Source organism: Ramularia collo-cygni, assembly GCF_900074925.1.
Source record: "Ramularia collo-cygni strain URUG2 genome assembly, contig: RCC_scaffold20, whole genome shotgun sequence".
NCBI classification, from domain to species: domain Eukaryota; kingdom Fungi; phylum Ascomycota; class Dothideomycetes; order Mycosphaerellales; family Mycosphaerellaceae; genus Ramularia; species Ramularia collo-cygni.
In genome coordinates this window covers 578,802-606,127 of record NW_019716274.1, presented here as the reverse complement: position 1 = coordinate 606,127, position 27,326 = coordinate 578,802, and the positions used below count along the sequence as shown (strand labels likewise).

The following is a 27,326-nucleotide window of genomic DNA, read 5'->3' as shown; positions in this document are numbered from 1 at the left end:
GCACAAGGAGCACGCCACGCTACGAATGTGATCAATGTCATCCACTTCCACTCCTGGATTTGAGGAAAACACACCCTGTCAACGTCCGTCATTGGTTTCAGTCTCAGATTACCGGCATAGCACGACTCAATGACACGCTGAAAGATGCGAACACTATCACTCTTCGCGACTGCAGCGTCGCTGATTGCTGCAGTCGCGGGCGCTGGATCACGGGAACATGATGGAAGAGAATCACCAGCAAGCACAAAGCCTCTCAGGATTATGGTCGTTGGAGATTCCATTACTCACGGCCACGAAGGCGATTTCACCTGGCGTTATCACATCTGGGAATGGTTTCGGGCGAATAATGTCTCTGTTGACTTTGTCGGGCCATACAAGGGCATGTCAATTGGCCCACACGCGACTTTTCCATGAATTCTAATCGATGACAGGCASAATCGATGTTGGTCATCCCTTGCCTCCACAGCCGCCGTATGTGATTGGGGATGAAGCCCCCCCGCTATTTGGCAAGGCGCGGATTCCCTGGGGATATGCTGAAGCAGTTCCCAAAGACTTCGATTCTGATCACTTCTCAACCGGAGGCTACAAGGCTCAATTGGCTAAAGAGGTGATTCGCGATCTGGCGAAGCAGTATCAGCCCGAACTGGTTTTGTGCTTGATAGGAATCAATGACTTTAGTGTGTATTCATGCAATCCTCCGAACATTGACATGCTGACTTTGTGTTATAGTCTGGTCATTGGACTCGCCTGAAGGTGAGTGATATGAAGGCTGACCATGCCGCATCAAGCTGACGCATTGTGACTGTTTCTAGGTCTGCTGGACAGTACAAAAACTATCATAGAGGAGATTCGCGTTGTGAACCCTCGCGCAAAGTTTGCAGTTGGTAATGTATGTATTACACGCATATACATCGAGCTAGTGTTGCGATTGCGCTGACTTTACATGCAGGTTGTACACAGAGGGTTCAGGGATGCCGCGCTTGATGAAAGGACCGACAAGTTCAACCCACTACTCGCAAAAGAAATCCCTAGCTGGAGCACAAAGCAGTCACCCATTCATTATGTCGACGTAGCATCAGCATACTCTTGCGGACCTGACCATCCTCATTGCCCAGCCGCTTTCGATCAGGTGTGTATTATCAGTAGTTCCAATCTCAACAGCGGCTAATTCGCCTGCAGTTACATCCTAGCGCTCTGGGAAATTATCAAATCGCACAGGTCTTTGCACAGACTTTAAGTAAGTGCATTAAGATCGAAGCTTAGACCGGATGRCATGCTGACGTTTCTCGCAGTCGACAAATTCGACATTGGCCACGAGACTCTCCATATACCTGCCGTGATGCCCATAAATCGGGTCTTCCGAGTTCCCAAGAATTTAAAAGCCGAATCATCACCAACAGGTGTCAAGGTGACCTGGGACCACAACTACGGCATGACATCCTACAAAGTGATGTGGAGAACAGGAGTACAGCCATGGACTGAGCAGCACGTCGAGATGAATCGTTTCGATACCATCACTGAGACGGCCGGTACATTGTATCAATACAAGATTCGTGCATGCCATGGCGATCGGTGCAGCGCATTTTCTGAAGTTGTCGAGGCTGTTTCGGATCGGCACACTGCTCCCCCACCGAGGGACTTCCATATGGTCTCAGAAAATAGTCAGTTCCGGGTTTCCTGGTCACCGCCGGAGAACAGTAGTAATTGGAACATCACCATGTACGAGATCTCTATGCGGAATATGGCAGAGACCAACTGGAACTCTGTGGGATCTCGCCGGTTTTCAGAGACGATCACTGGATTCTTTGGACTCCCAAAAGGTAGCATATGGTCCGTTCGAATGGCTACGTGGACGCATCCAGAAGGCAAAGGACTGTATGCCTATACACGGCCAGTCGTGGAAGGTGGTGGAAAGCCAGAACAACCCAAGAACTTGCAGGCGAAATACACAACCCACACCTCCGCCTCTCTGACATGGAACGCTTCTGCCAACGCCGCTGCATATCTGATATACTACCGCAGCATCGGTGGTCAGCGCCCTGGACCATTCATGACGACCGGTGATATGGTCATGGGTCCCCTGCCTCAAACAACAGTCCAAGGTCTGGTTCTCGGAAGAGGAGCATTTGAATTCTGCGTGACGGCCGTGAACGGCGATGCGGAGTCGAAGGCAGAATGCGGGACTCCGGGAGCCTCGAACATGAAGTGGCATCCGGTGGATGTGTTGGGATCATTGACTATGAATTCCACATTGTGGGTTTGTGCACTGTTATTGGTTGTCATCTTTTTGCTTATGGCGCGAAGGAGACGCGGAGCCTGCTCTATTCGATAATGAACAGCAAAGGAACAGAAGGACTAGTGGAGATCTGTTGCAGGCTGAGAGTGAAATCTACGATACCGTAGGGTCAATTAAATGTAATGTAGTACGATCAATTCTCAAGGTCCTTCCTCATATATATGTATCTGATGACAGGGATCTGTCCGCTAGCGTGTGGGGTATGTTTTCCCAAGACGGAAGTCACATGCCAATGCTGAACGGGAGAGTTCTGGCTTGGCTTGGCTCACCTTATCGCTGCTCGCCTATCTACCCGACTTTGACCTCACCCTACCTTATGCTACTCATTTGCATATTCCCTACTCGACTTCACATCAGCGATGATTGAGTGAAGTCACTCGACGAAGTTTATGGGGTGACTCAATCTGACCTTCACTTCGACCACCACATACACCTCTGTCGTTACAATACCATGAAACATCAACAACACCAGCATCATCAACCATGACTCTACCAATGATTCTTCTAGCAGCTGCTATAGTAGCCCTGACGATACTGATCTACAAGTTTCTGATCTACCCAACTTGGATATCACCTCTATCCCGCTGTCCGAATGCTCATTGGTCCTCTGCGATTTCACCACTTTGGATTCTCTATCACAGACAGCAGCAAAAAGACACACCTACGGTCCATGCAGCTCATACTCGTCTGGGACCGGTGATACGACTTGCACCGAACGAGTTATCCGTCAATTTGGTTGATGGGGGTATCCGCACAATTTATAGTGGAGGGTTTGAGAAGGGAGAATGGTACGTACGGAATCTTTGAAGTGAAGTGGTGGAGGACGCCATTTGCGATATCTCTTGCCTCTTTTCAGCGTAAACAATGCTGATTTTGATTACCTCCAGGTATTCGAACGTCTTTGGGAATTATGGCGTGGAGCCCATGTTTGCTATGGAGTGCCGCACTGAACATTCCCAGCGAAAGCGTATGGTCTCCAACGTCTATGCCAAGTCGACACTTCAGAGTAGTCCTGCTCTTACTAAACAGACGGAGATCATACTTCGGGATCGACTATATCCTAGGATGAGAGGTGCCGCGCAGAGAGGCGATGTAATCGAGCTTTACGATGTCTTTTCTGCTGTGACGATGGTAAGCCGAATTCYCAAGTTTGGTTCCTCCCAGTTCTGACACAATTGCAGGATTTCGTGGCGGCTTATGTGTTTGGTATGAAGCACAGTTGCGACTTCATCACTGATGTTCCGGCTGGAGTCAAGTTCTTTGAAGACTTCAAGTCGAGACAGAGGTACACCTTTTGGCCACAGGAGTTGCCAAACTTCACCAGGTGGATGGAGCATTTGGGCCTCAAGTGGCTGCTAGTGCCAAACTGGGTGGCGTCAAGCAATTTCAGTATTGAAGATTGGGTGATGGCAATGTGCAATAAGGCTGAAGCTTCCCTCAAGAGAGGAGATCATCTGGAGCCGCAAGACACCCCTACTGTAGGTCTCACCCAGTTGTCAGGAATCGTCGCTCGTTTTACTTACATTTTCCCCCACAGGTATACGCTCAACTGAGGAGCACATTCATCAAGTCCGCGCAACAGTCGTCCGGGAAAGAAGAGTCAACCGACGACATCCTTGATGAAGTCAAACTGCACATTGCCTCCGAGTTGGTTGATCACACACTCGCTGGGTACGACACAAGCAGCATAACTCTCACTTGGATGGCATGGCAGCTCAGTCGGCCGCAGAATCTTCACTGGCAGCAGAGACTCCAGCAAGAGATCTCTACGCTTCAGGGCAGTCTCGATGCGAAGAGCATAGAGTCTCTTCCAGTACTGCATGCGGTAATGATGGAGACACTTCGTCTCCACGCTGCGATCCCTGGCAATCAACCTCGAGTCACTCCAGCTTTACCTGCCGTGACCTCACTTGGAGATCCGGAGGCGGGGATAGTCTACAAGGGGCTTCCTCCAGGCACACGAGTTCAAGCTCAGGCGTGGTCGCTGCATCGTAATCCAGAAGTCTTCCCAGAGCCAGATGAGTGGAATCCAGCTCGCTGGCTTGATGCGGGCGAAGAACAGCAGCGAGAGATGGGACGATGGTTCTGGGCGTTTGGATCCGGTGGTAGGATGTGTGTTGGATCCAATCTTGCGATGCTGGATATGAAGGCCACTATGGTGGGTCTGTGGGGTTGCTTCTCGACGGAGATCGTGGATGACAAAGGGATGGTTCCAAACGGTGGGTACATGGCGGAACCGTTGGGTGTGGGRCCACATGGCGTGATGGGCGTAGAGTTTGGCAGGAGCTTCTTGCGGTGTCGGTTGCGAGAAGTGAAGAAGATGTAGTGACGGGCAGTTTCCAGTAGAGACCAGCAGAGGGTGACTCCGGTGTCTGTTGTTATTTCAAGATCTGTCGTGCCCTCCCGCTGCACCTCCGCCACTTTTCATCCCCTCAATACTTCGGAATCTTTTCCTCYCCACGTCAACGTCAACAACATCGCCATCATCACGCCGTACCTGCTCACATTCACGCACGTCTGACCARAACAGCTGCTAATCATTGATTGTAGTTACAGTAACGCTCAGCGAGCTCGCGCTCCCAGACGGGCCAAACATCATCAAGCATTCCCGCCGGAATCCTGCATCACAAAACAAGACTGCATCAATGGCAAGGCACAATGCCTCCCGCCGTCGGCGGGAGATCAAGAACCATCAGCTCGGTGGTCTTCCTGGCTTGCGCCCGAAGGTTCTTCGCGCCACAAAGGCAATGATTCGTTACACCGCAGCAGAGCTACGAGAGATACATGCGGAGCGACCAGATGAGATGCCATGGCATGTGAACAAGATCCTAGAGATACAATACATCATCACAGGCAAGCCTGCCAGGCAGGCGAGTGCGGAAAAGCAGATCAAGGATGCCAAGCTTAAGGCCGGAGCCAGGCAACATGACCGGCCGCAGTGTCTCCAATGTGCAAAACTAGCGTATTGGGACCTCGACTTCTGCGGGAGTTGTCTGGTCGCGGAGGCAAGACCGAGGAAGCTAGAAGAGCAGGAGAGGCGAGCCAAAGAGAAGGAGAGGCGAGCTGAAGAGGAGAAGAGGCGAGCTGAAGAGAGAGTCAACCGGAGAGTCAATGTCCGGACGCTTGAGTTACTTGGCCCCACGGCTCGCGGATTCTGCTATGCCACCGGTGTGACCGCGACAATCATGCATTCGATGCTCACTCGTCACGGCAAACAATCTCGAAATCCGTCATTTCGTCAACACGACCCCTCTCAAGGCGCGGAATGATCGGGGGCCGGTAATGCAAGGAGGCCTTCAATATCCCATGGCATACTCGGGTCAAGATTACCTTCCAAGAAGAAATCCATGTCGGTGGTGTTCCACTCAAACCCTGAGGTAGCATCCAMTGGGCCTGACACTTCAAGCATGGTACTAGATTCATCTCCACTCTCCGGAGCAGATACGTTTGCGTTCAATTCAGCTGTTTCATCCGTATCTCGTAGAATCTTTGCGGCCAGCTCTGATACAAAGGCTGCCGACCAGAACATCGTCCCAAGTGACAGTAAGTGCCGATTGCTTTGGTCAAGTCGCCTCCTGGCACGATTACGGTGACTTGCAGTCTTACAGTGTTTATAGTCGCGGTACGCTGCGCTCAGTGCTAAGCTAACAGCGTACGGAACAAAGGGTAGTAAGACCAGTCTTTCCAATGTGTTTTCCTCCATGATGGAGTTGATCTGTAAGGCAGAAGAGACCTGTCGCGCATTTCGAGCCAAAAAGCCTTGTGAACTTGATCYACTCTTGTGTCTGCACGATAGTATCCCGACAGCATGGTAGAACAACTCTATAGTGCTCAGCATGTCGTCAGGCAGATTGAGAGCGCCGCACTCCGTAACGATTTCTTCGAACGTTGGGAATTCGAGATCAGGAATCTCTCTTTCTACTGCCGTAGGTCTATAGAGTGCAATTGTCTTGTCAAGTAGCATTGCGATGCGAACCAAGGCTTGAAATCCGGGACTCTGAGATTTCAAGCAATCTTGTGGGCGCTTTCCCATATCTGTTTCGTGAATAAAGATTGGACGTCCTTGAATTGCTGCGTGAAGTCTGTCGATGGACCAGATGTAGCAGAAAAGCCCGGCGACCCTTTGATCTCGGGCTTGGTCTTGTGGTAAGTGGATTCCAATCGTGTAGGCTAAGTGTACGGCGCGTACAAAGAATTGAGATGTCAGATCGATGCTTTCAGGGCCGTATGTGATGAGTGACATGGCAACCAAGGCTCGAATGACGATGGTCTTATCCTGTATGAGGGAGAGCTCGATTGTAAGCCGCATAGCTCCGACAAGCGTGCGTGCAAATTCGGCAGGGGAGCATATTCCGTCTTGACTTGGTAACCGTAGGTGCTCGGCCACAGCTGGGTTTAGGGATGCTAGAATACRAATGATCTGTTCTTGTATGATCCTTGCGGGGCTTCCCGATGGGGAATTACGATATTGGCCCGTATCAATAGCCGGTAAGATAGGATCGATATTGTCAAAGTAGAACTTCTCCAAGGCTTGAAAGTGCTCTCCAAGCGGTCGCCTATCTAAAGCCAACTCCTCGATCAAAGGTGCTAGACGCTCCTGAGCAGGCCGTGATGCAATGTGCAACAAGCTTGAGGGAGTAAACATATCGCGGCTGTCTGCCGGTTTTGATGATTGTGCATCATCATCATGCCAGACGCCAACATTGTTTCGCAGAGGTTCGTTCGGAGTGGATCCTGATAAGAGCTCGACATCTGGATTCAGGTCTCCTATGAATCGAGAATGGCCTGGTTCGCTAAGAGAAGTTGATGGTCTTTCATCAGAAGTTCGAATTCTCTTACGTGGTCGGACGGAGTCGGCAGGCTGTTCTACATAGCGGGACACCGCGGCGTCAACGATGGGCTCTGGTGCATTACTGCCATGATCATTCCCAGAAGCTTGACGGGATGATGCGAGTAATGTGTCTGGCTTATGGGTGCATCGCTTCTTCTTTCTACGACAGGCCTCGCAGGCCTGTACGGCAATACGTCTTGTGCCGTTGTCCAAGTCCTCATTATCTGGGACGAAACGTAGGGTGGTGAACAATGGCTTGTCCATGAAGATGTGAAAGTGAGAGAGTGGCAGCTCACTTGCCTGGCTTCTCAACATTGCCGCTAACCTCTTTTGGTTAGACGCGCATCGGAAGTTGCTGCCTCTCCACATCCCGCCCCTTTTCAAAACATTGCAACAACACTGGCATTTCAGAAATACTCAAGATCGCTGGCTACCAAGATTGCATTTTTGGGGAGCGAATGCAGTGGAGCCACGAGTATCATAGACCTACTTACAGTACCGCAGATCACCCCGGTCAAACTCCAGCCCTTCAGCGATCACCACTCCCGAATGCTACYATCAGGGCCATAAAACTCCTTGCACTGCCATGGCTCCGTCTCAGCAGCAATTCTCCGAATCATCTCCTCATCAATATCGATTCCCAACCCAGGCCCAGTGGGAGCTTCCACATATCCCTCCTTGATATCGAAAACGGATTGATMTTTAAGATACGTATTGAGATCGATATCTCCAGCTTCCGTATTGTAATGCATCCCAAGGGACATCTCCAGGATAACAAAGTTACTGGTTGAAAGTCCAACATGTAGTGATGCCGCGAAGGCGATTGGTCCAAGGGGACAATGCGGTGCAATGGCCACGTCGTACGCTTCCGCCATGTTTGCGAGACGCTTCGTTTCGGATACGCCGCCGGCATGTGCAATGTCGGGTTGCAAGATGTCAATGAGGCCGTCTTCGAGGAACTTTTTGACGTCCCAGCGGGTATACAATCGCTCGCCTAGGGCTATTGGAATCGATGTCATTCCGGCGAGCTGCTTTAGAGCTTCTGGGTTCTCTACAAGTATGGGTTCTTCGATGAAAAGCGGCCTGTGAGGTTCTAGAGCTTTGGCGAGCTGCTTAGCCATCGCTAAGAGACTGTTAGTGAGTGATTTGTGATTGTCAAAGACGTTGACATACGCTTGTGCAGTCTGCCGTGGAAGTCGAGCCCAACATCAAGGCCAAGAGCTTTGACCGTCTTCAGTCGTTCTACTGTTGAGTCGAGAATGGATGGTTTGTCCAGCCAGTTTACATCTTCTGTGGCGTTCATCTTCACGCAAGTCAAACCCTGGGCTTTTCGAACTTTGCTGCGCAAATTGTTAGTTGTTGCGGCGATGTGAACACTACGAGACAATACCCACGCAGCAGCTTCAACATCAGCTGGTCTATCGCCTCCGATCCAACAGTACACTTGACACTTCGATCGAACAAGTCCTCCGAGCAGTTCGTACAATGGGACATTCAATCTGCGAGCTTGACCAGAAGGTCAGTCTTGCATCTCTATACGATAGGAGAATGTCAATACCTTTAAGATCCCATAACGCTATATCGATGCCGGACAATGCAGACATGAAGACCGGGCCTCCACGATAGAACCCAAGCCGCCATATCAGCTGCCAGATATGCTCAATGTTACTTTGACATTCGTCAGCACAAAGTTTGTCGTAGCTAGAAATACGATCATTCACTTGGCTTCCAACCCAACGACTCGAACGATAATTTCATCCAGAGCTCCTTCAACAGCCAAATCATGGCCTTCAAGAGTGCCCTGGTCGATAATCAGCAAATTGAATTCTGGCAGACGGAAGGATAGCAAACACCGACCTCTCCCCATCCAACTCTTCCCTCGTCGTCCGTGATCTTAACGAAGAGCCATCGAGGCTTGACGCGGAAACGCTCAACTGACTTGATCTTAGCCATGGTCCGTGAATGTTGTGATACTTTCAATGATGTGTTCTGCAAGAAGGAGATTGGACAGGATACTTCCCATCCACTTCTTGACGTACTTCGGGTATAGCTGTTCCTCGTCGGGATGGTGCGGGAACTGTTGTGGGGCATACGCGGAGTCGCCAATACTACCTCGTCAGAGCTGTTTCCCCACTTGTGAGTGAGTGGGGGTCACATTTGGGGTACGTACCTTGTCCGCTGTATAGCAAAGCTCAACGACATAACGATGGAAGTTTGGGATCGGAATCTTGTAGAATAAGATTGTACTGCTAATTCCAAGATCTATCGCATCGTCTCTATTGTCTAAAGCGATGAATTGGAAACAAGAAGGCGCAAACACCCCCGCCCGGACATCTCTCTACAGCATATATCTGAACCCAGCAGCCTGCTGCCGCAAAGTGGGACCACTCTTCCCCATCTCCTCCCCTCGGTCCAATTTCGAATTTTGTCGACGCAAATACAGGAAACTCACAGTCGCCATACCAATCGCAACGACTGCAGCGCCGAGATTAACCGCAAAAGCAGCCACATAGCGTGGAGAATCATAGTAAAGATATGCAGTCCATACTAGATTATCGTCAATGGATGCGTGAATTCTGGAGATGTGGTGATGAGACTTACTGTTCGGCGTATTGCAAATGCAATTGATCAATGCGATTGACGCGGCGCGTTTGACTGCAGGCTGGGACAGACTGCTGGAGATCCAGGAAAGTTGGACAATGGAAGAGGAGTAGAAGGAGGCTGGCATGAGCATCATTGCAAAGTCTGTACATGCACTGTGAGTTGAAAGGTTGTTTGGGTGGGTATTTTGGCAACTTACAGCGAGCTGCAACGTTGAGTGAGGATACCGCGATGATGTTTGCTACTACTGTGATGGTGAGTGGGAGCACGATGTGCAGGTATCGCTCTTTTCTCTGTTCGGAGTTAACTTTGAGTGATGCTTCACAGAATGTCCTTGGACATTACCTTGTCGCTATCGAAGCCAACGATAAGCATGCAAATCACGCAGAGTATAAATGGCGGCTGTGGAAGTCATCAGCATCATATTACACTTTCATCCAGTGCTCCAACTCACGGCGGTGAGACCATATGATGCATTGCGGGTGAATCCTAAACCATCAACCACAGTGGGAAAGAAGTTGTTCACTGCAGCGGCCGTGTACGTCTAGGAACTCAGTCAGCGCATACAGGACGTTCATGAGTGATGGTTGATCCTACGGCATAGAGCGTTCCCATCATCAGCCACGTCTTCGGATCGTAAAACGCCATGAGAAACCCCTGTTTCGCCGTAACCTCAGACGCATTATCCTCTTGCTTCTGGTCACTCTGATAGTTCCATCGCAACCACTCATGTTCAAGATCGCTCATTCCAACAATATTGCTTGGCGAATTGGGGAGGTAGGTTGCGAAGATTAGAGCGAATCCGACAGTGGCAACGCCCTCGATGAGGAAGAGCCTATAGCAGAAAGTCAATAAAGTCAGTCTGCATTCTCAACCATACTCAATGAATGACCTACCACCGCCAACCTGCGAAACCATGCTTGCCATCAAGCTCCGTAATTCCGATTGCAAGTAGCGTACCGAAAGCATTTCCCAGCTGGCTTCCGCTGTATAGGATGGCCGTACGGAAAGCGATCTGGCGGCGATTGTAGAACATGCTAAGGTAGTAGAATGCCCCGGGGAAGAATGCCGCTTCTACGAGACCTAACATAAAGCCTGCGGAATGAGTCAAATATTGTCAACAGAACACCCCACGAGGTCATTGCACTCACGACAGGCCAGAAGACCTCCAAAGCTGTGGACGACTGCGGTGCACGCCGACACTATTCCCCACAAAGCTACAGCGGCGCAGATGTAAAGTCCCGGCCACTTGATTTTGCTCACGACGAGGTTGGAAGGGACCTGCATAAGGACTTAAGGTGCTCAGCTCGTGTCAAGTGTACAGAAGCTGACAAACTCACTATACCCAACGAACAGGATGCTGACGACAGTGTTGTATTGGGTGATGGAGAGACCTAGATCCTCATTGATTCCCGCTAGTTTGGCCGCAGCGATGTTCTGTCTGTCTGGGTCTCATCAGTCTTGGTCGTACTGTATGCCCCAGTATCTTACCAAGATAGTTTAAAATGTACATGATGACCAGGGCGGGCATGACGACAAGATCCATCTTCATCGTTGTTCTGTTCCCGAGTTTTCTGACTTCCATCTCGGACAGTCCTTGAAGGCAATCTGGGTAGTGAATGATTCCATCTTGCGGATCCTTTGGCCTGTGAAGCTCATGGTCTTCAACTCGGTCTGTAACAGACTTCGCGTCGTGCATCTCGTGAAAATGTCCAAAGTGAGGAAAGGTTATGGTGAATTGTCACAAGCGCAGGGCTTGAGACAAGGTCTCCGTCCTACTTTGTATACACACCTCCTTGCACCCGCCTCGCATCGTGGTACAGGGCGGGGTCCCCGCATTGGAGCCCCAGATGATCAATGTTTGCGTGGAGGATTGTAATGTGACCCCCACTTCTCCAACATATATCGGCAGAACCCTCTCGCGTTCAAATGTCCCGAGTGGTGGATCGACATGCTCTCAAACGCCGACGCCTGCTCTCTGCATGAAAGAAAGAGACGAACATAGTGACTGGGAGGAAAACTGGACAGATGCAATACAAGCAAATCCAATCTCCACCGAGCTTACCTTCTTTGCAAGAGCATTGCCGATTTAATTCTTTCCTAGAAGCTGTTACTTGCTAGAAATGTCTCACGTCCTCGACCTCTTCTCTCTCAACGGCCGCACAGCTCTGATAACAGGCGCAACACGAGGAATTGGACAATCTCTCGCCATAGCACTCGCAGAAGCCGGCGCCGATGTCGTCCTCATTCAGCGAGATACTTCTAATACAGCCACCAAACTTGCCATTGAAGCTCTCGGCCGAAAAGCGAGCATCTACGTCGCGGATCTGTCTTCTGCGGCAGATATAGGAGGTCTAACGAAGCGAGTCTTGGACGATGGCCACGACATTAGCATCCTGATCAACTGCGGTGGCATTCAGCGGAGGCATCCTGCGGAGGTCTTTCCGGATAGTGATTGGAATGAGGTGCTGCAGGTCAATCTGAACACGGTCTTTACGCTCTGCAGGGATGTTGGAGCGTATATGCTGACGCGAGAGGGACCACATCGCGGCTCGATTGTGAATATTGCTTCGCTGGTCTCGTTCCAGGGCGGACTGAATGTGCCTGCGTATGCGAGCGCCAAAGGTGGCGTGGCGCAGTTGACCAAGGCGCTCTCCAATCAATGGGCGGGGAATGGTATCAACGTGAATGCTGTGAGTACGCTGTGTGGTGAATGTTGAACATGGCTAATGAAGATGGTTAGATCGCTCCGGGTTACATCCACACAGATATGAATGAGGCCTTGATCAAGGATGAGAAGCGTGCGGCCAGCATCCTTGAGCGTATCCCAGCGAACAGATGGGGAGTGCCGGATGATTTCAAGGGATCGGTGGTATACCTTGCCAGTAAGGCTAGTTTATACGTGTCGGGCGAGATCTTGACGGTTGATGGAGGATGGATGGGCAGGTGATTTGGTGGGATGAAGTGGCGTGGTCATGTCATTTCTTGTTGCTGCATTGCTCCTGCTCTCTCGGCAATTTTCACAAGACGTTGTTGAACAGGGAGACGTGACGAGTTTTGTAAGACATGAATAATGGATGGGAATAATTCACGTGTTCAATCAAGGAGAGAATTCGAGATGCGACGGAAGGAACAGGGATGCATATTTAGAGTTTGAGGATTATGTCAGTGTCCGTTCGCTTGTGCAATGCGCGTTGCGACACGAACAGCGCCATCAACATCAACGCCATCACTCATTGCATCCATTGAATAACACCAGTTGGGCCAYGCTCACTAAAAACATTCATTAAGCCCAAGATGACGGACTACAGCAAGCTGAAGGTGGCCGAGCTCAAGGAGCTGGTCAAAGAACGCGGGATTGTCGCGCCGGGCCTGAAGTTGAAGCAACAATTCATCGATGCCCTCACCGCGGCCGACGATGGAACTACTGGGGAGGAGGCTGAGACGGAGCAGGCTCAGGACGAGATGGTGGTGGACGGTGGAGAAGCGGCAGGAAACGTAGAGACACAGGAGGAGGTCAAGGAAGTGCAGGCAGCGGCAAAGGTTGAAGAAGCAGACACCGCGGCAGTGGAAAACGGCAACGGTACGGCCGTGGAAGAAGTGGACGATTCCAAGCCTGAAGGTGATGCGCCAGTAGATGACAAGGCGGATGAGCCTATGAACGACGTGCCAGAAACCGATCACAAGCAGGAACAGGAACAGGAACCGGAACCAGAGGCAGAAGCAGATGCTGAAAGCAACAAGCGGAAACGTCGAAGTCCAACGCCGCCATTGCGCGAGGAGAGTGTCAGCAAGAAGATCAAGACAGCACAGGACGAGCCTGCAATGCCCGACACCAGCAGAGACGACATGGACGTTGAGAAAGATGAAGGTGCGGAAGACGCACGCACAAAGACGCTCTCTTCTCAACCAACAGAAGACGCATTCATGTCAGATGTGACCTCGACCGCACCTTCGCAGCACTCCGCCACCCGCGCACTCTACGTCAGGAATCTGGTTCGGCCGCTTCAGCCAAACGTTCTCCGTGAACATCTGCTCGCAGTCGCCTCGCCGCCAAGCTCAGACATTGATGCCTCCACTGTTGAAGAGTTCCACCTCGATAAGCTGCGGAGTCATGCCCTGGTCCTGTTCTCCTCCATTTCCGCCGCCTCTCGCGCCAGATCGGCCCTGCACGATCAAGTCTGGCCTCCAGAGCCTATGCGGAAACCCCTCTTCGCAGACTTTTTCCCAGATGAAAAGTTCCAAGAATGGGTCGACTTGGAGACCAGCCGCGAGAGAGACAACCTTAGATGGGAGGTCACCTATACTCCTGCCACAACGGAAGACGGCAGCCACACGGTTACCGCTTCTCTACAGGAAGTGTCTGCGACTCGTCAGCCAACACATAATCAAATGCGGAATGATGGGCCGACACCAACCGGTCCACGCGCCTCACTCGCGGGCGAAGGCATGCCAAATGCTCCGAGCGGACCCAGAACCGCTCCGACACCACAACCTCAAATCCCAGAACCAACTCAGAGTAAATCATTTACGACGCTCGATGCGAGCTATAAGTTCTCAGAGACCAAGCCGAAACTTTACTGGCAGCCTGTGGACCCGGAGCTAGTTGCGAAGCGTCTGGAAGAGCTTGAGAGAGGAACTTCTGAAGCTTGGGATGGCAACATGGCAACTGGAGAGTTGCGCCGGTATACATTCGAAGACGGTGACAAGATCGTCGACGGAGGCGTAGACTGGGGTAAATTTGGCGGTGGAGGTCATCATGCAGGACCACCCCCACGCCGAGGAGGTGGAAGGGACTTTGGCGGGCGCGGACGCAGAGGTGGCGGTGGTGGCTATCGCGGTGGAGGTGGATATGGCGGTGGAGGCGGCGGAGGTTACCGGGGCGATACATACAGAGGGGGAGGTGCCCCTGCAAGGTGGTAGACTGGCGGCAACCGAGCTCGATGTTTCATTCCGCTAGGCTCCGGGCGGGGCCGTTTGCCAATGCGCTGGAGTAGATCACTACTTGAAGAAGTCCAATGGAGCCGGCCGCCTGTGTATTCGCGGAACGGCTCCTTTTATGCATAGTCTCAGCGCCCCGTCGCTTGAGTTCGCCACTGGATGGTTGGGTCCCGAAGCTGAGCTTGCGCAGCCAATTTCAACTGCCACACTCAACTTGCACATAACTGCTCCAGCAGCCAATTCTCCTGCCGTTTCACCAAGTACGATTCTCAGAACTGTCAGTATAAGTGTTGTACGACAGAAGCGAAGATTTGAAGGAAAAGAGTTCTTCTTGGGAGTCGTTCGAGTGTACCATTGAAAATGCTTTGCATGTCTAGAACCGCTGATGATCCTTGGTAGAGGAAGGAGTGGTGGTGTGACCGTGTGTTACAGCTGTTCTTACTTCATTAAGGACTCTGTACATTGCATCAACATGCACACATCATCCACTATCCACTATCCACAACCATCTCGTTTCATCTGATCTCAAGATCGCTTGGCAAGAAGCGCAATACCCAGGCAGAGCTTTAGTGCGTGCTTGCTGGAAACATCGGCTCAAAGGACCATCTTTGTCGGCCCACCTTAGGCTGGATTACTAGTACTGACGAGCATTCGACATCGGAACACTCGGCTTATGAATCCTCATCTACCAAATCGACAACACAATCCAGACCATGGCGGTCATTCCAACCAAGACTCCTCCCCTGACAATGCTTTCCGTACCGGCCGAATTGTACGCAGCAACAAGACATTTCTCTTCCCTCCAAAACGGTTCCGCAGCAAGAATAGCGAAGCTCCTTATGCTATACGGCGCTCGAAAGCATTCTCCACCCTCCGCACTTTGACAATTCCATGCAAACCACGGCTGCATCGATAGTGGAATACCATCTCGGTTCTGCTGGAGGCAGTTGCGACCGTTGTAGATGTTGAATTGTACTGGAGCATTCAGGCCCTCGTCTACATCTCCAGTCCCGTTGATCTGCTGATACCATACCCGAGAGTAATTGTTCTGGATGTTGTATGAATCGAGATTCAGCAGTACCCAGTCTAGGTCAGTGCCCGAATATATGTTCGAGCCCTGCGAAACGCTGCCATTGGTGAGGCTAGTGTTGGATGCAAAAAGCTCGTCCAGATTGAAGCAAACAAATGCTCTCGGTACGCTGGAGGAGGTGAAGGTGATGCCCTCAGCGGAGTCCTTGTTGACACAGTCGTCGAGGTTGTCATTGGAGAACGTTATGGTGAGGTTCGTGCTGCTTGAGAGTTGCATAAGCAACATGTTACCACTACAATCAGAGTCTCCTACCTGAAATGTGATTGAGCATGACTCGTGAAGGCCAGCAGGTGCAGAAGGAACAATGCAATGGAGGTTTGTCGCACATACAACATGGCTGCCGGTGAATGATGGTGGCATAAGTTCGTTTCCGATAACTCTGGACGATGTGCCTMAGTGGCGACCTCTTTATGAGGTGTTTCCCACACTGCATCCTACTTGGCATGACGCAGCGATATTCCCGACTCTGGACAGGAGGTACTCCCAGGAGAAGACTGGGGTTACCACAGTGTTGGGTATGCGGCACAGGCAATGACGAATATATACATACTGCCAAGAAGTCAACCGCCCCGCTCCGCCCCGCCGCCCCGCCACGCCAAGAGCAATGTGTCAGAGATCCAATACTTCGAGGCCGTTTGGTCGCTTCTTACGACGAAGCGATGCAGAATTGCGTTCACGGACTTTCCAGGTGGGGAAGAGAACACACCAGCGGTTGCAGTTTCCGGCACTGCCCTGGCAAACCTCCTCCTTCTCAGTGCAGATTGGTAGGGATTACAATGCAGGGAAACATTACTGGAAACACCCTGGATATCACATCTACCCACTATCAAAGCTACAGAAACAGCAGAAACGACTGTAGTACCTCGTCCATGGCAGGTCCCGGATCATCCTGCCAACCTTGAAGCCTGCTCCGAGCCCTGTCTGCGGCGCAGCTGGACGAGACCCGATTCCCTTCTTCTTCTTTAACTGGCACCTCTGCATTCTCCACTCATGATTTCTCAGGGCTCGTCGGGGCTGGAACTTCCCCTGCAGACGAGTCGCGGCGCTGGACTTTGATCTTCGGGAAAACAATATCCTGTGCAAGCCTCCCCCGTGTTGTCGCGACCTTCTGCACTCTCTGTTAGGATACAGCCGCGCTCACAGGAGTTACTGTGCCGCCGTTAGTGATCATACAGAATCCCATTGAGCACGACGACTCACTCTGTGCCCGTGTTTTGGCCATAACTCTGACCCTCCTTTCCTCCTACTCCTTCGACACAGGACTGCAGGTCATTCTGTCTGCTCTTAATACCAGGAAAAGCCATGGTCAGAGCCGCAAGGAGCGAGATAGCTGCAAGTGTCGCTCTCATGGTGGCGTGGTGGGACTTCGTGAGAAATGAAGTTGATGGCAAGATCAGATTGCTCGGGAACAGCTTGCACTTATAAGCTCGTCCCGAGTTCTCATCGTTCATTTGGTTGCCTGGCCTGATTTGTTGTTGGCCGTGCCCTTTATGCTCGTCATAAATACCCACCATGTCTTGGCGGACTTGCTGTGCCATACCAAGACCATGAAGCACAATGGAACCGCCCTGTTCTTGATCACGCTGGTTCAACAACTTCACTGCGTGCGGCTCAGCACAATCCCTGCAGGCCATGTCAGCCTCGTGAAGTGGATCAGAGCCCACACTCTGGACGCCATCGGAGTCACATCGACAGATATGCGCTCGAGACAGGCTCGAACCGAGATGTGGGTATGAGCGATTTAACCCGCAACGTCTGGATATGTTGTCATTGTACGAACCATTGGCTACCCAGGCCCGCGTCTTTGCAACTGTGCCGTGAAGTTATGGAGCCCGACACTCAACGTGATGATGAGGTGACGATGCAACAGAAGGCCATGGTGGAGGAATGACGTGTATTCCTTCAGTCAAGGGCTAATCAAAAAGTTATGGGGCTCGATGAGGCCCTGGCAACAATCGATCGCAGGCGGCGTTCCGATGGCGATGAGGCACGGTGCTAAATTGCCATGCAGACAGTTCTTCGTTCTTTGCTCGGCGAGGCTCTGGGTATCGACCGGTGGTCAAGTCGTGAATTCAATGGCTTTAAAGGCAGCACTTTCCCCCATTCGAGCATCAACTCATCACACTGAAAACTCAAAGCGCCTTTCATCACACGAATCCATTGTTCACCTGACTCTACCCTGCTACTATGTCAAACGTTAACGCTGCCATTGGTCTAGTTAGCGGCGTCCTGACGATTACTGAGTTCTTCAAGAGCAACTTCGTCGGCATTGACCCAAAAGGCGCCAAGGTTTCCATAAAAGCCGGTCTGGGCCTGGTTACTGACTCTACCGATGACTGGGTAAAGCCTTCATGGCGCTCCTTTAGTCGAAAAGCTCTAACGAGAAGCAGGGAGGGAGAATTTCGGCAGTCCATGCGTATAACAACGGCAACGAGTACCTTGGCGAGTCTGATAGTGTTAGGATTGCAGACGGAGGCTTCGAGTCTGTCATTGTCGACCAGACAGGAGGAGGTGGACAGCCAGGGTTCATCAGCCTTGCCAACGCTAACGATGCTACTTGCGTACAGTGGGTCACTGTTGAGGCCAGAGACCTGCAGAAAGAAGGCGCATGGACTGGTGACATTGGCGAAGCGTGCGGCCAAAGGACATTCTATGGAATTGAGAGAGCTGGAACTCTTCCTAACGGGGATGACTGGATTCCGTTCTGTAAGCACACCGCGTGGCGACTGATTTAATATGGACAACCCACTGAATGTGAAACAGGCACCTGGCTCGATGCTGATGGCACCGACGGCACCCCAAGCGCGGCGATGAAATTTAGAGTCGATGCCTACGGTGAGGATCCTCAAGGCACACTTGACAGCGGCAACGGCTGCGCTTCTACGCTTTGGGGTCCAGACCAAGCTCCCATCGCAGGTTCGTGCTCCACAGACACAATAACCTCGCCAACGAAGCTAACACGACTGTCAATTATAGCTGCTCCCGCGAAGAGGGAGACACACGCGCGCCCACTTTCGCTAATTGAGACGTTGATCATGTCTGATATCCGCAACCAAACGGCAGAGTGGCTTTGTTCCCAGGCCCATACTTGGGGACCCGATTTCGTCGGTGTCGATGGCAAGTTCTGTGATATGGGAATCAAGCAACTTTCGCCTCTGTGCTCCACCGAGGACATTGAAGGCTGTGTCGACATTGCCGAGAACGGCAAAGCTGTCTTGAAGCGGTCTAACGTTGCGAGGCGTGAAGTCCACACCATTCACAAGACTTATAAGCGGGTGGCACACAACCATTAAGGGGTTTTGCCGGTCCAGATGGGAAGCTTGGGAGATCTTTTAGAGACATTTTGGTTACGGGAAAGAGTCCATGCATCAGTCGGTTCTCGGCGGCTTGATCCTGATCAGATCTCTGTGGTGGATTGTATGTTGGAAGAAACACCTTGTTGCTACTTGTACGATGATGTCGACTTATAGTACTCCAGACACTAGCATATGACTACCCGATCCCGATCCCCACTTCGGCTAAAAGGATAAGCATTCTACCAACCTCCACCATGCGTCCAAGTATAAACAACAACAACACCCAGTTACCTGAAAACCACTCGCACAATGACCCCCTCAGAAATATGCCACCAAATCTCACAACCCTCCCGAAAGTCCCTCCTCCACCAAATCCTATCCGAATACAGCCGTAAAATCCGCCTAGACAACTCCGCCCAAATCCTAACAAGCAATCCCGAAATCGCAGAAACAATAGCCCAATGGATCCAAGACAAAAACCTCGACCCCTTAAACAGCATCACAGCCGTAGTAGGGGGAGGAAGATCCCCAGAAGAAGAAATCGACCTACAAAAAAATCTCGATCCGGGACTTGTGAAAACTTTTTCGATTTCTGTGGTAAAGACACCCAAGACTACTGATAATATTTACACGCACGCTTTCTCGCATGTTGGTGGTGTTTATAATCGATTTGATGCGCTCTGGGCGTTGAAGAGGTGTTTTTATGCGTTGATTCCTAAGGGGGTGGCGATTGTTACGCTGATGATTCGGAATCCTGTTGAGAGGGTTGTGGGGGAGGTTTTAGCGGGTGGGGTGCTAGGAGGGGAGGAGGAGGTGGTTGGGGAGGAGGAGTTGATGAGGCTTGCTGAGGAGGCGACTTTTGAACGGGGTAAAGTTCGTTTGACAAGGAGGGAGGTGGTTATTGGGGGTGAGGAGTTGGAGAGGCTTAGGGAGGGGTTGTTGGAGAGGGTTGAAAGTTTGATGGAGAAGCCGGATGGGTGGAGGGAGACTTTTGAAAAGGTTTGGGAAAGGGAGACGAAGGGGACGGGTGAGTTGGTTTTTGAGGCGTGGCTTGTGGTTGCGATGAGGTGGGATTTGTTATGTGCTTGAAGAGCGCTTGGAATCTAACATTACTCCCGTCTCATTCTATACCTGCTCTTCTGCTGACCTGTGTGGGCCGTAAGAAGGGCTGCCTCCCAGGGAGCCCAACAGATCGCCTACATAATTTTCGGGTTGAAGACCATCTTCAAAAGTCGARGCCCATTGCTCTAGGATTTCATCCACAATCACCTGTCCGACAGAAAAGAGATTCCTAATCGCGGGCTCGAATCCTCCATGATCCATTATAAACGGTACTGTGGGTAGGTGGTCGTCAGAATAAGGTCGATCAAAGTTTGAGCCAGATCTCATCAATATGATACGGGAGAAGTCGAGTCGCTCGTCCAAAGCACCTCTAAGGAGCGCAGCCAAAGTTGCAGTGTCTTCTAGCGCAGTCATACAATAGTCTGCCTGGCCGTCAGTGTAGAGTCTAGCGATGCGATCTGCCGCTTCGCCCATCAATTTGCCATGAAAGAATGCGTTGGACGCTGCAGTATCTCCGAGAATGACACCAGGGCCCTGTCGAGCCGCATTGGAGGAATACATGGCTCGATGTGCCACTGCTCGCTCGGAATCCACCAGCTTTGCCCTCTGCGCAACTTCGAACATCCGTCTGCGCAATGTGTCATTTAGCYCGAAAACCTCAGATCCATAGATTGTTGATGGATACCCGTCCAGAGTCTTCGCACCCATAGGCACGAAGCCAGATGGCCATTGCTGTGGGATCTCGCGTGCATCATATTGCATCTGTAGATCCGTCTGGAAGGCAAACTTTGATAAAGCAATACTGCCAATAGTTGCCTTTTGTGGATTCACTCCTGCGATGCCCGCGATCAAGAAATGTGTCTTGGACAAGTCGAATTCTGCACAGTTTACCAGCGCAGACATTGAAAGTGCAGCCATTTACCACTAGGGAATGGTCAACAGGTAGTAGCCGGCGCTCGGCATCGGATTTGACTGACGCGCCATGCCAGTGATTACAAGACAGACATCTCCAGAGGCGGTACAATAGATCTCTTTATACTTCAGACTCAGGCCTGGGATGGATACTTTGCGCTCAAACTTGATGTTGCTGCTCTTTGACAGCCATAGACTCGCTTCGCGGTGGAACTGTACAATGTCAAGTACTTGATGGTGGATTGCATGGTTCAGTYACTTCGGTGGATCATACCATCGTTATAATCATCACTTTAGGCTTGAGAGGCGTTTCCATGTCTCTATGCGCCTGCTCTTGCCCGTCATGAACGCCGGTCTGCATGATCTCCGATATGTGGAGACTAATGCTGACGGGACAATACGAGGCTACAGGGGTGAGTGAGCTGTACGGCTTGTGTCGGGTGAATTCGACGTGCTCAGAGAAGCTTGTACTGTATGCGTATGGAGGAACCGATTCGCTCGGGCTGTCGGATGACAGGCTTAATGGAGTGATGTAGAAGATGTAGGAGGCAACCTGTACCTACAGTAGTATGTACAGTAGTAAGACGTGCAGATGTGCAGGCCATGCTGTCGGGGGCTCCCGCGGTCTAGATCTTCAACCGGCGCTTAGATTTACAAGGTATAATCTTGCGTGCGCTGACAGTCGGGGCGCTCGGCGCTCGCTCCGTACACCTTTTCAACACGGAGTCTTCTCCTCCGCTGAGATCCAATACGAAGCAGGATATCCGATGAGGAGCCGATGAGGAAGGAAGCGCACGAACACGATGAGCAAACATGTGCATATACAGTATTTAGGTAACTTTCCCGCTATATGTGAGGTTCCAGAAGAGCCGTTGGTGAATGGTGATCCTCCCAAACCTAGAGTCAAGCCCGGAGGAGCTTGTCAAATCTTGTTTCGTTTCAAGAGTCCCAAACTTCAAAGGTTCCAAACTCTGGTCGTGGCGGGCGGGCGGAGTTGCTCATCCCAGTCCTTGAAATATCGACATCGCGAATCCATGGAGGAAACTCCGTAAACGCGTAACGGGCCGATGAATTAGAGACGATGTTGCGAGCAACGTCACCAAAGATAGAGCCAATCTCAAGGCCCAATTGGTGGTGACGGTGACGGGTGCCACTCGGCCGGCTCTACGCGAACCAAACCAAACCAACTTTTTCCAAACAGATTCAGGAACGAGCGAGGGAAGCGCTACGGCGCGTTTTTAAGAACAACTCTGCAACAATCCTTTTAGGCGATAGTGCGACGCTAGCATTATAGGGTATTAGAACCTCGGTAATTAAAGGTGTATTCCGTATAATAAGTAACAAGTAGCGTAATTTAATATGCGCGTRTAATGTCCTCGCTTTCCTTCTTTAAAGTAATTTTATTTAAGTCTACGATACCTAAGTAATAATAGTAAGGATAAAGTAAAGGTATAATAGTATTACGCGRGTAGCTATATAACTCTYTATATAAGTAAGTAAGATCTCTAAAAGAGTARTAGGATAAAGACCTACTACTCTTTTAGYRACTCTTATTAATACCTAAATACTAATATTAATACCTACTACTCCTACTACTATACTACCCCTTTACTACTTACTTATATCCTCCTCCCTTCTCTATACTACCTATATAAAAGCCTAAGAAGGCGAAGAAGCCTAAATTACTATACTTATAGCTAAGTTATATCGATACTACGAAATACTAGAAGGAAGGAACTTTCTCTAAGAATCCGGATAATAATAGCGAATACGGATATTTTAAGTAGAACTTTATAAGAGTATAAGCTAGGAATTTAACACTTTAAGAGTAGCGCTAACCCGTATAATAGCTTAAAAAAATAGGATTCTCCCTTAACCGCGAGTAGAGGGAGATAATAGCTAAGCCTACTACTAAGTATATCGAGATCTATAATAGCTTTACTAATAGGATCGATAACATCCGAAACCGTCCGAACTATATCGACGCCTTTCTAGTTATAAGCCGGTCTATATAATCCTATTAGAGAATTATTAAAATATAATAGCTAATAATATCGTAGTAGAATAATATTAACTAAGGAGGAGTATTATAGAGATTATAAGAAGCGGAAGGACTATAATAGTAATATAATTAAAGGTCTAGGGCTATTTCTAGTATATTTCCTACCCGTATAAAGGTGTTCGACGCTAACGAGAATAGCGCTGCATAATCTAGCGTAGATATTTAAACTTAGCCTATAGTAACTATATCTAGTAGGGAACTAAGAGTACCTACTAGTATAGCGATAGGATAGCTAGCGAGAGAGTCTATTAGAAGAGGCTAAAGGTATATAATAGTAGACTAAAGAACATATACTAGCGACTTAAGTACGGAATAATTATAAGTATAGCTACGGATAATTAGTTAAAGGGTCTACGTTTAGGAAAGAATAAGTAATCTCGTAGGTCTCGAAGTAAGTCTTAAAGTCGGAAGGGATAAGGTATAGAGAATTAGTGCTCTTCTTTCTTCTATATAATCTCGATTTTAGCTATTACGAGTTCGTAATAGGAGCTTAGTATAATATTATAGTAATATTATAGTTCCTTCCTAAATAGGAAAGTTTTTACTCTTTTTATTAAATTATATATTCTATTATCTACTTTACTCGCGGACTATTATACTAGCTACTTTTATAGCAGGATAAATACCTACTACTCTTTAAGCGACTCTTATCTAAATGCATATAAAGGAGAGGTACTAAAGAGTAAGGTATAATAAAAGTAAAAGCGTAATAAGGCAGATACGTAGGCAGCCTTCTAACTCTTTATATAGGTAATTTAGATCTTTAAAAGAGTAGTAGGATAAATACCTGCTATTCTTTTAGCGACTCTTATTAATACCTAAATACTAATATTAATACCTACTACTYCTACTACTATACTACCYCTTTACTACCTACCTATATCCTCCTCCCTCCTCCTACTCCCCTATATAAACACCTACTACCTTAACGACCGCGAGAATAACTACTAGATCGGCCTTTAACCTACTTTTAATCGATAGAGGTCCTATTAGAGGAAGAAGAATTATCGACGTAAGGGTAGATAGAGTAGGAGCTAGGAATTTAATATTCTAAGAGTAGTACTAACCCGTATAATAGCTCGAGTAAGTAGGATTTACTATTAATAAGGAGTAAGAAGGAGCTAATAGAGTTAAAGGCTAGCCGTCGCTTCCTAACTTAAGATCTAATATTCGATCTAGCTATTAAAATCTATAACCGTTACTCCTACGTTAACGCTTTATTAATTTAGAGCCGGTCTATATAATCCTATTAGAGAATTGTCGAAGTATACCGGCTAATAATATCGTAGTAGAACGGTATACCCCGACGAGAGAGTAGTAGATAGTAATAGAGAAGAAATAGGAACGGATAAGCGGTACGAGCGGTATTAGAATAGTAATAAGAACTTCTAGGTATGTTTCCTACCCGTATAAAGGTATACGATACTAACGGGAATAGAGCTACATAATCTAGAAGAAGAACTTCTATAATATCTATAGTAACTACAAGTTTTATAATTAGGCTTATAGCTACGACCGTAGGGACTTACTTAATCGCTAGGATAGAGATTAGATACGGCCGAAGCGTAGTATATCGTAGATAACGAGGTCTAGGCGTACTAGTAGTCGCTAGAGAATAGGGATAGTAGAGTACTAGTAATAGGGCTTAATTAGAGTAGAGGGTAGTTTTTAGAGAGATAATTAGGGCGTTAAGGGTATCTAGAGGAGGAGGGAATCTCTTTTAAGTTCTTTATACTAGCGGCTTTAAGCGTTAGGAGTTTCTAATAGGTTACGAGGGCCTTAATTATAGTACTTAAAAACTACTTTTAAAATATATTTTCTATTTTATAATTACTTGCTTCTATACCTAAAATATAACTCCTCCTTACTTTATACGTTCGTATAATTTGTCCCTATAAATATCCTACGATTTATATTACTATCGCTCTATATTAAAGAAATATACTACCCTAACCCTAATCCTATAGTTTTTAGTAAAGTTTTCGCTAAGGTTTATAACCTCTTACTACGCTAATTCCTTTCCCGTCTACCCTCTACCCTATTATACGCACATTCTATATAATAGGCCGCTCCCCTTCTATCCCCCCTAATCTTTATCTAAAAGTCGTTAAACTCTAGAATAATAATACGAGTATTACCGACATTTAAACCTTCCTCTATTTATAATAGCTATATACCTCCGAACGGACTATCTATATAATCGTCGTAGAGAACGGTAGCGAACCCCGATAGTCGTTACAGAATAGTCTTTATAATAATCCCCTCCTTCGTATCCGAATAGCCGAACTCTTCTACCTCGAAGCTCTACTAGATRCGTATATCGTAGACAAATTAAACGAGGAGGGATTTGCAATTAAGTACTATACCTTTATATAGCTTCGGCGGAGTATAGGTATTAAAAAACGACTAAGAGAAGGAGAGTTCCTTAAGCGTTAAGAGGAATATAAAAAGATTATAAAGAAGGAGATTAATCGCTCGAACCTTAGAGTATATAGAATAATATTGCTATAAACACACTTCCGTATAACTAATCGTATACGGCTTACGCTTAGTAGGTTAGTATATTTATACGATATACATCTATAGGGTAGAAAGGGGTTTGCTAATATACTACTATATCGTAGGAAGCGACTATACGAGATAGCCCGCGAGGTCTATCCCGCTAGCCNCGAGATAGCCCGCGAGGTCTATCCCGCTAGCCTATATAATAGGGCTACGAAGTTTATACGTCGCCGTAGGAAGTATATTACGCCTAGCCCTAATAGAGTCTAGAGTATAGATATATACTATAAACTTAAGGACTATAGCTTTTAGATCTATGCTGCTATTAATACAGATATACGGTTTATTTTATATACCTATCTTAGACCCTCTACCCGTATAATAGTGTCTATACTATCTAACTTTACGAAAGCTTATAAAAAGCTTACGAGAGTACCTCGTATTATTCGGACAGATAAGAGTAAAGAGATACTCCTTATAGCGCAGGCTTAATACTAATACGTAAGAATTATTCGTAGGCGTAAAGTACGCTTTCGCCGCTACTTTATATTTAGAACAAGTACTACTAATGTCCGTATCGAGGTATAGTAGAGCTAGCTTATACGAGGAAGGTTTAAGGCATAGTATATAAGTATATAGAGCATATTATCTATATATGCTTTAGTAACGCTCCCGTTATATCCGAATCTAATTATACGGGTTAGGCTAATTAATCTTAATATTATAGGGCTTCTTTGTAATATTAAAGAAGAAGGAGTAGTTTTATAAAGCAAAGAAGGCTAACCGCATTATTATAAAGTATATTTATATACCTATTATACGGAAAGAACTAGCCTCGTTCGTATATATATAGAATAAGCACCCCGTACGAAGACAATCTAATAGACCGCACGTAAGGGGTAGTATACTAAGCTATCGCTATAACTAGGTAGAGAAGGAGKGAAGGCTAAGTATTAAGTATCTAATCGATAAGGCCTGCTTTAATAGTCTTATAGAAGCTTACGCAAAGTAGGGTACGTTTATACTAGCGAATATATATAATAGATCTTAAATTATTTGCTAATATATATAGATTCTAAGGAGTATATTCTATAGGAGATACTTAAGCTCTGCTTAAGTATTCTAAAGATAAAGGGCTTTCCGCTTAGTCGACTAAGCTCGTATAAGTTTATACTAAGCGTATAAAAGCCGTAGTACTAGATCGTATACGAGAACCTCGTAGAAGAGCTACGTAAGGTTCCTAAGGATATACTATATAAGATATTAATTCCCCGCGGCGGTAGGAAGTAGGAAGGATTTTAGRTCGACTYRGAAGATATTATATARGCGTTTCGCGATTAGTRCGATAATAACCGCTYGYRTAAAGAGCTTAAGRAGGYACTAGAGGGTTTAATTAATAGAGAGCTTTTAAAAGAGGATAACTCGGAAAGTAGTAATAGCGATATATCGGAGGTTAATTATTAGTCGGATAAGTCGGAATAGATTATCGGTATAATAGGATTACGTTGCGTTCTAATACTCTAATAGGACTATATATACCGGGGATATATAGCTAATATGCTTCTATCCCTACTAGTATTAGCGGCCCYRGCTRYAATCTCTATAAGAACTCTATAATAACTATATAATAAATTTATACGCCTATATATCTATCTATATAATACTTATTAAGTAGCGTACGCTCTATCCCCCGTCTTTACGTAGTTATACCTATAGAGCGATAAAGGGTTGCC

The 27,326-nt window shown here is 48.2% G+C and overlaps 12 protein-coding genes; 6 read left to right on the top strand and 6 right to left on the bottom strand.

The window, feature by feature from the left end:
* Positions 1–144: 144 nt before the first annotated feature.
* On the top strand, positions 145–2,332 carry RCC_10075 (uncharacterized protein; the record flags this gene model as incomplete). XM_023775307.1 has 7 exons in its annotated part: positions 145–379; positions 432–677; positions 730–753; positions 813–889; positions 950–1,129; positions 1,180–1,237; positions 1,293–2,332. 7 exons carry the CDS (start codon positions 145–147, stop codon positions 2,330–2,332), a joined length of 1,860 nt encoding a protein of 619 aa, XP_023631075.1.
* A 447-nt stretch (positions 2,333–2,779) lies between these two features.
* On the top strand, positions 2,780–4,622 carry RCC_10074 (related to cytochrome P450 monooxygenase; the record flags this gene model as incomplete). XM_023775306.1 has 4 exons in its annotated part: positions 2,780–3,084; positions 3,184–3,427; positions 3,478–3,774; positions 3,834–4,622. 4 exons carry the CDS (start codon positions 2,780–2,782, stop codon positions 4,620–4,622), a joined length of 1,635 nt encoding a protein of 544 aa, XP_023631074.1.
* Positions 4,623–4,941: 319 nt separating this feature from the next.
* On the top strand, positions 4,942–5,565 carry RCC_10073 (uncharacterized protein; the record flags this gene model as incomplete). The annotated part of the gene is made up of 1 exon (XM_023775305.1): positions 4,942–5,565. The coding sequence occupies one exon, from the start codon at positions 4,942–4,944 to the stop codon at positions 5,563–5,565; it is 624 nt and encodes a 207-aa protein (XP_023631073.1).
* Positions 5,566–7,663: 2,098 nt separating this feature from the next.
* On the bottom strand, positions 7,664–9,218 carry RCC_10072 (probable L-alanine-DL-glutamate epimerase and related enzymes of enolase superfamily; the record flags this gene model as incomplete). XM_023775304.1 has 7 exons in its annotated part: positions 7,664–8,250; positions 8,301–8,467; positions 8,522–8,633; positions 8,686–8,795; positions 8,849–8,928; positions 8,985–9,061; positions 9,167–9,218. 7 exons carry the CDS (start codon positions 9,216–9,218, stop codon positions 7,664–7,666), a joined length of 1,185 nt encoding a protein of 394 aa, XP_023631072.1.
* A 247-nt stretch (positions 9,219–9,465) lies between these two features.
* Positions 9,466–11,427, bottom strand: RCC_10070 (related to MFS transporter; the record flags this gene model as incomplete). XM_023775303.1 has 10 exons in its annotated part: positions 9,466–9,674; positions 9,729–9,872; positions 9,928–10,021; positions 10,074–10,130; positions 10,183–10,272; positions 10,326–10,563; positions 10,625–10,823; positions 10,880–11,020; positions 11,069–11,173; positions 11,220–11,427. 10 exons carry the CDS (start codon positions 11,425–11,427, stop codon positions 9,466–9,468), a joined length of 1,485 nt encoding a protein of 494 aa, XP_023631071.1.
* Positions 11,428–11,851: 424 nt separating this feature from the next.
* RCC_10069 (probable dehydrogenases with different specificities (related to short-chain alcohol dehydrogenases)) lies at positions 11,852–12,678 on the top strand (the record flags this gene model as incomplete). XM_023775302.1 has 2 exons in its annotated part: positions 11,852–12,421; positions 12,472–12,678. The coding sequence occupies 2 exons, from the start codon at positions 11,852–11,854 to the stop codon at positions 12,676–12,678; spliced, it is 777 nt and encodes a 258-aa protein (XP_023631070.1).
* A 347-nt stretch (positions 12,679–13,025) lies between these two features.
* On the top strand, positions 13,026–14,651 carry RCC_10068 (uncharacterized protein; the record flags this gene model as incomplete). The annotated part of the gene is made up of 1 exon (XM_023775301.1): positions 13,026–14,651. One exon carries the CDS (start codon positions 13,026–13,028, stop codon positions 14,649–14,651), a length of 1,626 nt encoding a protein of 541 aa, XP_023631069.1.
* Positions 14,652–15,354: 703 nt separating this feature from the next.
* Positions 15,355–16,094, bottom strand: RCC_10067 (uncharacterized protein; the record flags this gene model as incomplete). XM_023775300.1 has 2 exons in its annotated part: positions 15,355–15,961; positions 16,012–16,094. The coding sequence occupies 2 exons, from the start codon at positions 16,092–16,094 to the stop codon at positions 15,355–15,357; spliced, it is 690 nt and encodes a 229-aa protein (XP_023631068.1).
* Positions 16,095–16,757: 663 nt separating this feature from the next.
* RCC_10066 (uncharacterized protein) lies at positions 16,758–17,393 on the bottom strand (the record flags this gene model as incomplete). XM_023775299.1 has 2 exons in its annotated part: positions 16,758–16,908; positions 16,960–17,393. The coding sequence occupies 2 exons, from the start codon at positions 17,391–17,393 to the stop codon at positions 16,758–16,760; spliced, it is 585 nt and encodes a 194-aa protein (XP_023631067.1).
* Positions 17,394–17,946: 553 nt separating this feature from the next.
* RCC_10065 (uncharacterized protein) lies at positions 17,947–19,052 on the top strand (the record flags this gene model as incomplete). XM_023775298.1 has 4 exons in its annotated part: positions 17,947–18,099; positions 18,150–18,465; positions 18,523–18,675; positions 18,736–19,052. 4 exons carry the CDS (start codon positions 17,947–17,949, stop codon positions 19,050–19,052), a joined length of 939 nt encoding a protein of 312 aa, XP_023631066.1.
* Positions 19,053–20,180: 1,128 nt separating this feature from the next.
* RCC_10064 (uncharacterized protein) lies at positions 20,181–20,825 on the bottom strand (the record flags this gene model as incomplete). XM_023775297.1 has 2 exons in its annotated part: positions 20,181–20,745; positions 20,803–20,825. 2 exons carry the CDS (start codon positions 20,823–20,825, stop codon positions 20,181–20,183), a joined length of 588 nt encoding a protein of 195 aa, XP_023631065.1.
* A 43-nt stretch (positions 20,826–20,868) lies between these two features.
* On the bottom strand, positions 20,869–21,390 carry RCC_10063 (uncharacterized protein; the record flags this gene model as incomplete). XM_023775296.1 has 3 exons in its annotated part: positions 20,869–21,041; positions 21,095–21,242; positions 21,304–21,390. The coding sequence occupies 3 exons, from the start codon at positions 21,388–21,390 to the stop codon at positions 20,869–20,871; spliced, it is 408 nt and encodes a 135-aa protein (XP_023631064.1).
* Positions 21,391–27,326: the final 5,936 nt, after the last annotated feature.